General features: G+C 48.2%; 1 protein-coding gene across 2 annotated transcripts in view; it reads right to left on the bottom strand.

Annotated features, from left to right (window-relative positions):
* Positions 1–437: 437 nt before the first annotated feature.
* LOC308596840 (TGF-beta-activated kinase 1 and MAP3K7-binding protein 1) overlaps positions 438–10560 on the bottom strand; it is a 49773-nt gene continuing 39650 nt past the window's right edge. For both annotated transcript variants that reach the window (XM_081212146.1, XM_081212147.1), the window contains 8 exons: positions 10291–10377; positions 6834–6972; positions 6389–6502; positions 4273–4384; positions 4016–4160; positions 2566–2788; positions 2004–2160; positions 438–1077 (listed from right to left, as the gene is read on the bottom strand). In XM_081212146.1, the coding sequence (XP_081068272.1) occupies positions 870–1077; positions 2004–2160; positions 2566–2788; positions 4016–4160; positions 4273–4384; positions 6389–6502; positions 6834–6972; positions 10291–10377 (1185 nt within the window). In that variant the 3' untranslated portion in view covers positions 438–869. The remainder of the gene's footprint in view (positions 1078–2003; positions 2161–2565; positions 2789–4015; positions 4161–4272; positions 4385–6388; positions 6503–6833; positions 6973–10290; positions 10378–10560) is intronic.

Raw genomic sequence — 10560 nt, 5'->3', positions numbered from 1 at the left:
GCATTTCCAAAACCTGTTTATCATGATGGGAAAAAACATGCCACTTCCTCAAAGGAAGTCAGGAGAATCTTCTGGACACCCAGATAGGAGGCAGAGAGGTTAGATCTGGCTCCAAATCTTTCTAATGTTGCCTGTTTCACCCGACTGTGATCTTGGATACAAAAGGAAGCATTTAACAGTGGCTGTGGCATCTTGGGTACCAAAGCAGAAGACAAAACCCCCACCTTCCATGTTTGTTTCTAACAACTGGAAATGACATTTGGATCACCTGTAGATGATGCATTAGAGGAGCTGACTGTGTTTTTTTGACTGTGCATGTTTGTGTCTGTCTGCCTGCCCTGTTCCATCTAGGTCTTGGGCCCCAAAGGCAACTAAAAACTTAGGTAGCTGAGGTTAATACCATTTCTTAAACTCACATCACATAAAAGGCCAGAGCGTTTGCTATAAGTTACCATTTATTCTGCAGAACAGAGGTATCTTTCATCGACTTAACACATCAGTATCATGAGGCACACCTAAATCTCCAGCAGCAGCTTATATGCACACAAAGTACCTCTCCTGCCAGACATCTGAGTTGTCATCTTCTCCGCAACAGAGCAACTGACTGTAATACTGGAGGTGCAGGAGAGGTTGGTCACAACCCTCTCTAATGCCCACAAGGTTTCACAGTGGAAGGGACCTTTAGAAAAGGGACGTGTTAACATGCCCTGACAAGTTGAAAAGAAACAAATGCTATGAGCAACCAGCCCCAGCATTAACCTCATCCTTTAATGGCAGAAGGTCGGCTGTCGGGCGGTGAACTGTTCCTGCCTTGCCAGGCTCCATTTCCCCCCACCTGAAAGGGGTTTGGAGGGATTGGTCTCTGCGCATTATTGCACGGTGAGTGCTCCCTGCTCACTGTGGTCCATGTTCCAGAGGCGGTAGAATTCTGCAAAGTCCACGTAGGGCTCCACACGCCCATCTTCATCCGGTTGGAGGGAGTGGGAAGGGCGAGAACGGAAGAGGCCCCCATCTGAGCTGGAGCTACTACTCTGGGTGTGAGTGTTGGTAGACTGGAGGGTCACTGTTGGGCTTTGACTGCAGGGAGGGAAAGAGAAGCAACCTTCAGTCAGCACAAATGACACAGCAAATGCAACCTGAGGCCTCTCCCCTCAACTCTGGGGAATCTGCAGCCCTCCAGATGTTGTTGGACTACAACTCCCATCATCCCTGATCTTTAGCCATGCTGGCTGGAGCTGACGGGAGTTGCAGTCCAACATCATGGGGAGGGCCCAGGTAGACGAAGGCTGTCACAAAGCATCACAGACAATCCCTGTTGCCTGATGTGAGCACCTGTATCAGTACACAAACCTGCAAAATGCAGGCTTGAGGCACCCACTGAGAACATCTTTCAGTGTGAAGAGGGCATTAAAAATGTAAACGCATATACAGTCTACCAATAAAAGCCTCTCATCTTGCACCTGTGTGTAACACAGAGAAGTTTCTCCTTTCTTATCCAAGCCACTTCTGCTTTTTTATAATGATGAAGAGGAACTTTCAGCAAATACTGCTAATAGATTTGATTTTTCATTCTACAACTATACTGGGTGGGTACTTCTTTTTTTTGCATGCTCATATTTTTGTCCCTATCCCTGAACAGCCAAAGGAGGTAGCACTTAAAATCAGCCAAGAGCAGTACCATTGCTCTATTTTTCTGGGCAACCCACTCTTTCTCTGGGGAGCAGCTAAAAGGCTTGTTCTTAGCTGAGCTTTGTCCGATATGAATGACCTGGTTATGTTTTCAAGGGGGAGGGACAGAACACTCCTGCTCATCATCTAAAGAGGGTTTCTGAGATTAGGCCATTGGACCACAGACTGCCTGCCCCTACCATACGGGTTTAAAAGTGAAACGGCTAGTAGGCCTCCACTGCTAGGCCTAAGAAGCAGCTAACAGGGGAAGCGGAATGTTGCCTCCAGCAAAAAGGAGGGCAAAAGGACACCTGGTCTGAGCAAGGGGCACTTACTTTGTGAGGGTGGGCGTGGCTTCATCCAACGTGGAGCTACTGTGGGTGCCGTTGACCATCTGACCTTGGGATGGCATGACAAGGGATAGTGTAACGCTGGTCTTGCTTGTGTTCTGGGCACTGGAGTACGGCACCGACACAGGATAAACTCGACCTCCTGAACATGCAGAATAAAACATTGTAAGCACTAGGAAGGCCAAGATTCTCAGAAAACTCCATACCTCTGTCACTCTACAAGTGGGAAGAATTTCCTGGAGCATCAAGGACAAAGATCACTCTCCAAGACAAGGATGGTGAATCTTTTCTGACTCATTAATGCTCAGTCATCCCCGAGGGCCACATGCAAATAAAGAGCATGGCCAATATACCCAAGCATCCATCCATACACACATACAGAGAGAGAGAGAGAGAGAGAGAGAGACTACAAATTCAGCACCCACAAGCTCACCATAAATGCAGGCACACCTGTCTGCCTACCTATCTGTCACACACACAGTTGGACGGAACGGTTTTGATCTGCCTTGCGCCCTCTCCCATACAAGCACACTGACCTCCCCCATACCTTGCGTCGGAGTCAGTGTGGGCTGGCTCATCTCACCCAGCGGGTACCCGAAATTCCTCACCAGCAGCGACATGTCCTCATGCCGAGCACAGAACTTGGACCGTTCCCCACCACTGGCGTATGTGTCACAGTGAATGCGCTTCACTCGATCCACAACTGCTTGAGCCACGGAATCCAGTGAGCTTTGTTTGGCAAACTCTGTGGCAATCATGGCTGCAATCTCCTAGAAAGAGAAAGAGTTGTCAGGGGTGGGGAAACTGGAGCTGCTGCTTCAGATGTTCTCCCAGCCATGTACAGAAGCAGGCCCTGCGCAGCTGGGCTAATGTTTAAAGGACCCAACTGCCCGGTTGACTGGGGCAGGTGTCAGCCATGGAAGTGGCATCCTACCAGGTGGAACAAGTCTGTGCTGACTGATTCCATGCAATGTGGCCCTGACCATGTGCATGGGCCCTTCAAATATTCTCACAGAAGCTGCTTGGAAGCTTCTGATGGATAAGCATCTCCCAAACAGCTGGGAGAACATCTGAAGGGCACCCAAGTGGAAAGGCTGCAACACGTCACCCTCTAGGGTGCCTTTGTTCGGCTACTTGAAAGATGCATTGTGTTTAAATGGTGAAGGCACTCATTGCATTCCTACAGGAGGCTTTCACGTCCACCCTTGTGGGTTGCAACTTTTACATTTGCTTTTGGGGGGGGAGGTTAAAGCAGCATTAAATAAATACTACGGAGGACGTTCCCTGTCCTGCAACTGGAAGTGAAGAAAAGGAGAAGCCTGCAGTTTTTTATGGTGGACTTGAATGTAAGGATAAGAACGGAAGATCAGGAGTTGGATCATGCCAAAAGCCCAGCATTCTCAAGGTGGCCAATCAGATGCCTATGGGAAGTCCAAAACGTTCTCCCCACCTGTGATTTCCGGCAATTGGCATCCCGAGGCATCCAGCCTCCAACTGTGGGGGCAGAACACAGACTTATCTTCCTCCATAAATTTGTCTAAAACTCTTTTGAAGCCTTCCAAGTTGGTGTCTGTCACTGACTCCTATAGAAGGGAATCCCATATTTCAGCTATTAGATCAATGTTCAATAGATGCAGCAGGCAGACCAGAACCTAGTGGCAGAGCCATTGACTGGGGCAGCGGAAATGGAAAGTAGAGGGAACATTTTCTGCAGGAACATGATTTCACTTCCCTGAAAAAAGTTGTCCCTAGGAATCCTCTTCGCCTCTCCGGCCTTCTCCTGCACAACGGATTTTATGTACTTATAACTATTAGCCTTGCTCATCTCTGTAGCCTAGGGCTACCCAGAGGGGCCTATGAGCACAGAGAGCTCAAACACTCTGCGGTAAATTTCAAATCTAATGATGGGTGCATCTCAGTACGCTGTTTAGACAGAGTCAACCTGAAGACCTGCACAGGATTCCAAGGCCAATTTAAAGCTGCTCTGGCACTCTTACCTGATTGGCTTGCCCAGGCCCATGAGCTGCTTCCAGAGCTTTGTAGAGCCCTTCTGACATCAGAACCAGAAAGCCCGTGACTCCATCGAGTGGGTGCCCTCCGTGGATTTCAGGCTCTGCTATGATTGGCTTAGATTTCGCAGCACTGCAAAGGGAGAAGAACTAAGTTAGTACTGGACAGAGCGACAGAGACAGCTATGTCTTCAAAAGCAAAGACAGGAAAGGAAAGTAAGACCAATTATTGGGTCTTGCCTCACCTCAGCAGTTCAATATCACTATAGCCATATTTGACTTTATAATCCCCGATGCGCCGGGTGCTCTCCTGCCCGCATATGGTTCCTACTTGTTTTATTTTTGCTGCATCCAAACCTGCAGATAAAGAATCAGCTCACTGACTTCAGGGCAGATGCTAAATGTGTCCTATAGTTGCATTCCAAGGCAAGAAGAGGAAGCCCACCCCACCCTCAGCTAAACAGGCATTTTGACTGAAACAAAAAGGGGATGAATGAGGGAAGACAGAATAAACTCAACTAAGGAATGGAGGACAGTGAGGAGCTTTTCATCTGTAATATATTCACACAAGAAAGGAAGTCTGCACACACATTCAGAAGTGGCCAGGGTGCACTGATGCAGCCTGAGATCTTTTACACTTGGCAAAAACAGAATTAGACAGCCAGCCAGATGAATCCCCACTGCACTCAACTCTACTGTGTCACAGCACTTCCTTAGAAGAAAGAATCTCAATTTCTTTAATAGGCACTGGACTCATAACTGAACTTGCTATGAGAACGATTCAGTATCAACCGCCATCTTGGCATAAGCTTTCTTTGGGAATACAGTGTAGGATAAGTTACCCTCAGTCAACAGGTAGATTTCATGTAATAATAATAATTTTATTTTCCTACACCCATGTCAACAGAGGATTACATGTCCTGCATCTGACAAAGTGGAATCTAGTTCATGAAAGCTTATGCTATTAAAAACTCATTAGTTTTTAAGGTGCTAGAAGAGTCTGCTGCAGTGCTGGCTCTAGGTTTGGGAGGGAACATGGGCAAGACACTCTTTACAGCCCCCCTGTTACAGTGAGTTTTCCAAATCACCACCAGTTATCACCAGCTGCTGCTGCAGAAAGCCAATAAGCAAGCAAGCAAGCAAGCAAGCAGTAGCATTCACAGCTCCACTACAGTGTGATGCAGGTGTGCTAGTTGGCTGCAATGGTGAAGAGAAGAAAGTTTGGAGAGCTCTCCTTGGTGAGCCCCCTATTGCATTATGGGCCTCAACAGGATTTCAGTTCGGACAAGGATTCCAACAGAACTAGTCTCATTACCGTTTGGTGAAAAAACTGATGCAGATAGCCAAGTATTTTGAAGAGTAAAAAACTTGATTAGGGCAGCGAGTAATTAGGGCACTGTCCTATTTTGAAGCATGCACCAATTATTAGCAGCTCGCCCTCTAGGGGGCAGTTAATGCGCAACAACCCATGACTGTTGCTACAGTGGATAAGGCATGGGAGGGGTTTTTTTGCAATCAATGCTTGTGGGCAACAATACATACCACTCAGCTCAGCATGAAAGCCAGGGTGGTTTGGAGAGCCTGCACTAAAGAGGTTAAGTTACTCAAAAGCCACAGTTTGGGGCCCTCTTTGTGTCAGAGGCAGAGCTGGAGTCAGTGGGCTGTTGCAAGTAAAAAATGGGGTGGGAACTGTTGGTAAAAGCATTGGCTGTTTAATTTGTACAGATTTTTTGTTTGTTTTTACCTAGAAAGTTAGTTAAATTGGAAATATTAATGTTTGTTGCTGTAGTTTTGCTTGTTTACCTTACAACAGAATTGTTTAGTCGCTGATTACATCTATTTATATAATTTTGAAATTTTTGTATATTGTTTGTCAGTTTTTATTTTTATTATTTGTTCTCTGACTCAATTCCCCACCCAGATTCAGTATGAGGGAAAAATAAGAAAGCTACCTCATCCCTCAGTTATTGATCATTTCTGATATCCAGCATGTATTCCCTGTTATGGGGAAGAGGAGACATTAACACTGTAACTTGGTCATTTAAACACTCCTGTGTTTGGTAAACACAAAAGCCACCAATGATAGTGATGTGCTACAGAGGTGGGGAATTCACCACAAAAGTCTCCTCTCTGGCAGCCTTTTCTCTATTGCACGGTTGAGGAACCCATGGGCCTCCATACATTAAGGAACTGCACCACCCATCTTCCTTGACCCTTGACCACACTGGCTGCGAATGATGAAAGTTCTGGCCCCCTAACATCTGGAGGGCCACAGCTAAAGCCCCCCCTGCTCTGTTGGCTCACCAAGGCCCATCCTCTCGCAGACTTACTTCTCTGCTGCTCCAGGAAGGCAACACTCACCCAGCTGCGAAAAGCGGAAGAGCTCATCGTCATTCTCTGTGGTGTGGTCCATGTTGAGCTGTGTCACTTGCAACCCGTCTACTGTAGATTTGCACAAGAGTGCCCTGTTTGTTCCTGTGGAGGAGGAGTGCATTTTGTAAAGGTGGAAAGGGGGACAAGTGAGGCACCTGAGGAAATACATACACTTATTAAGTGCAACCCAGTACTACCCCTCTCCAGGAAAACCTAGAAGCAGTGCTTGTCAATGCCAGCGTCTCATCTCTCCCGCTTTCCCTGTTGTATTTACCCAGGCAACTAGGTTTAGCGGCTCTGTAAGGATGTCAGTGAAGCATTACTCTTGTACAAAGCGGCTAAAGTAATCCAGATGCAACTGCTCTAACTCTTCATCCTTAAGTGCTGTGACCAGGAGTGCCCAAATCAAAAACAGCATTGAAGAGGAACACACCTACATTGGCGATGTAGAGCTTGTTGTTGAGGATGACTGCCACAATAGCCGTGGCCCCTCCAGAGATCTCCTTTTCTACAGCCTTCAGCCGTTCCATGATTTTCTGGTACTGGGAAGGCAACTGGTGATGGGGCACCCCCTAGAATACAGGGTTGTGGAAGCCTGTGTAAAAATTTATCAGTGCAGCATTTCTGAAGCCTTCTCTAGACATACCAAAAACATTTGATCCCACTTTTTGCACATCTCCACCCAGGTGTATAGATACCTGCCAGCTTCAGGCATCTGGTGAACTGGGCACTAGTCTACGAAAGCTGGTCTCATAACAAATGTAGTAGCCTTTAAGGTACTGCAGGAGTCTGTCATTTCCACATTAAAACAGCTGTACAGCATCATGACAAGCTCTAGGCAGATGACTCTTAAACAGGCATAGGCAAACTGCGCCCCTCCAGATGTTTGGGACTACAATTCCCATCATCCCTGACCACTGGTCCTGTTAGTTAGGGATGATGGGAATTGTAGTCCCAAACATCTTGAGGGCCGCAGTTTGCCTATGCCTGCTCTTAAATAATACAGAACGTAATTCATTGAACATAGATCAGCCACTACTTAAAATACTTTCATCAGGGTTGTGAAAGGATTTTTTTTCTCGCCATACAGGCACGCTTTATAGGTGAAGTGGGGACTGAAATTCACTTTAGTGATTTTGAAACCAGGAAACCAAAGGAGTGGTATCCCTTCTGTATTATTCAGCGAGCAGTACAAGGATGCAGTTTAGTGCCTATAGTGCAAAATGAACAGATGAGGTGCACTGCACTGTTTCTCACCCCAGACTGCAGTAGCCACATCAACTCTGGCAGGTCCCAATTTTAACCTCTCTGCCATTAAGTGTTTCCGAGACCACCACCAATTCTTCAAAAAGCACCAATGAAGGTGGGCGTTTGAAACATGAAATGCTGCAAACGGGACTAAGCCTGTTCTGCTGCCACCTGCCTCCCAACACACACTTTCAAATTCGTTCAGCAGGCTCCAAGGTCCTTCCAAGAAGAAAATGCACTGTTACCGCTTCCTGAATTTAATGACGTTTCAATAATAATAATAATAATAATAATAATAATAATAATAATAATAATAATTTATTATTTATACCCCGCCCATCTGGCTGAATTTCCCCAGCCACTCTGGGCGGCTCCCAATCAGTGTTAAAAACAGTACAGCGTTACATATTAAAAACTTCCCTGAACAGGGCTGCCTTACGATGTCTTCTGAATGTCAGGTAATTATTTATCTCTTTGACATCTGATGGTAGGGCGTTCCACAGGGCGGGCGCCACTACCGAGAAGGCCCTCTGTCTGGTTCCCTGTAGCCTCACTTCTCGCAATGGGGGAACTGCCAGAAGGCCCTCGGCGCTGGATCTCAGTGTCCGGGCTGAACGATGGGGGTGGAGACGCTCCTTCAGGTATACAGGACCGAGGCCGTTTAGGGCTTTAAAGCTCAGCACCAACACTTTGAATCATGCTCGGAAACGTACTGGGAGCCAATGCAGATCTCTCAGAACCGGTGTTATGTGGTCCCGGCGGCCACTCCCAGTCACCAGTCTAGCTGCCGCATTCTGGATTAATTGCAGTTTCCGGGTCACCTTCAAAGGTAGCCCCACGTAGAGTGCGTTGCAGTAGTCCAAGCGTGAGATAACTAGAGCATGCACTACTCTGGCGAGACAGTTCACGGGCAGGTAGGGTCTTAGCCTGCATACCAGGTGGAGCTGGTAGACAGCTGCCCTGGACACAGAGTTAACCTGCGCCTCCATGGACAGCTGTGAGTCCAAAATGACTCCCAGGCTGCGCACCTGGTCCTTCAGGGGCACAGTTACCCCATTAAAGACCAGGGAATCCCCCACACCAACCCGCTCCCTGTCCCCCCAAAACAGTACTTCTGTCTTGTCAGGATTCAACCTCAATCTGTTAGCCGCCATCCATCCTCCAACCGCCTCCAGGCACTCACACAGGACCTTCACCGCCTTCACTGGTTCTGATTTAAAGGAGAGGTAGAGCTGGGTGTCATCTGCATACTGATGAACACCCAGTCTAAACCCCCTGATGATCTCTCCCAGCGGCTTCATATAGATATTAAAAAGCATGGGGGAGAGGACAGAACCCTGAGGCACCCCACCAGTGAGAGCCCAGGGGTCTGAACACTCATCCCCCACCACCACTTTCTGGACACGGCCCAGGAGGAAGGAGCGGAACCACTCTATGACAGTGCCCCCAGCTCCCAGCCCCTCTAGACGGTCCAGAAGGATGTTATGGTCGATGGTGTCAAAGGCCGCTGAGAGATCCAGAAGAACTAGGAAACAGCTCTCACCTTTGTCCCTAGCCCGCCGGAGATCATCAACCAGCGCGACCAAGGCAGTTTCAGTCCCATGGTGAGGCCTGAATCCCGATTGGAAGGGATCCAAATGGTCTGCATCCTCCAGGCGTGCCTGCCTGGAGTTGTTCCGCAACCACGCGCTCAATCACCTTGCCCAAGAATGGCAGATTTGAGACTGGGCGATAGTTGGCCAAATTGGCCGGGTCTAAAGATGTTTTTTTAAGAAGCGGTTTAATGACCGCCTCTTTCAGCGGGTCTGGGAAGGCTCCCTCACAGAGGGAAGCATTCACCACCCCGCAGAGCCCATCGCCCAGCCCTTCCCGGCTTGCTTTTATCAGCCAGGATGGGCAAGGATCAAGGAGACAGGTGGTCGGTTTCACTTGTCCAAGCAGCCTGTCCACATCCTTGGAGGTAACAGATTGGAATTGATCCCATGTAACAGGACCAGACAGAACTCTAGCACTCTCCCGCCCTGGCCCTGCTCCCACAGTGGAGTCTACCTCCTTCTGAATCTGAGCGATTTTATCTGCAAAAAACTTTGCAAAAGCATTGCAGGAGATCTTGGGGTCCCTACCAGGCCCCGGTGGTACAGGTGGTTCCGATAGATTGCGAACCACCTGAAAAAGTCTCCTGCTGCTGTTTTCTGCAGATGCAATGGAGGTGGCGAAGAAGGCCCTCTTCGCCGTCGCCATTGCCACTTGGTAGGCTCGACGTTGAGCTCTAGCCCGTGTCCGGTCTGATTCAGAATGAGTTTTCCGCCACCGGCGCTCTAGCCGTCTCAACGATTGTTTTATCACCCTCAGCTCCGGGGAAAACCACGGGGCTGTCTGGCTCCATGCAATTGGAGAGGGCGCTTCGGAGCCAGACAGTCAATAGCCCTGGTTAACTCCGCATTCCAGCGTGCCACCAGGGAATCAGCTGAAAGGCCATCAACTTGGGATAAAGCATCCCCTACCACTCTCTGGAAGCCAATTGGATCCATTAAGTGGTGGGGGCGGACCATCCGAATCGGTCCCACCTCCCTGCAGAGGGGAAGGGTTGCGGAGAAGTCCAGTTGCACCAGGAAGTGATCTGACCATGGAAGAGAAGTTACCTCTGGCAGCTGGGACTGGAGGCTGGCCTTCTCTGCTAGTGCATCATCAATGGACTCCAGGAAACTCCTTTCCACCACATCAAAAGCCTGAGGAGGCCCAGAAGGTAGGCAACACAAAAGTATGTATTAGAACAGAAGCTTTGAACTGCTAACTACACAGACTCTCCCAAACTTATTTCTCCCTGCATAAAACATCAAAACTTCGCATGTCTTACAAACCACTCAGGAGCTTTTAATTACAACAACAAGTACCAATTTATGACTGATTTT

Source organism: Podarcis bocagei (genome assembly GCF_964188305.1).
Source record: "Podarcis bocagei genome assembly, chromosome: 10".
Lineage (NCBI taxonomy): Eukaryota > Metazoa > Chordata > Lepidosauria > Squamata > Lacertidae > Podarcis > Podarcis bocagei.
This window is presented reverse-complemented; position numbering and strand designations above follow the sequence as displayed.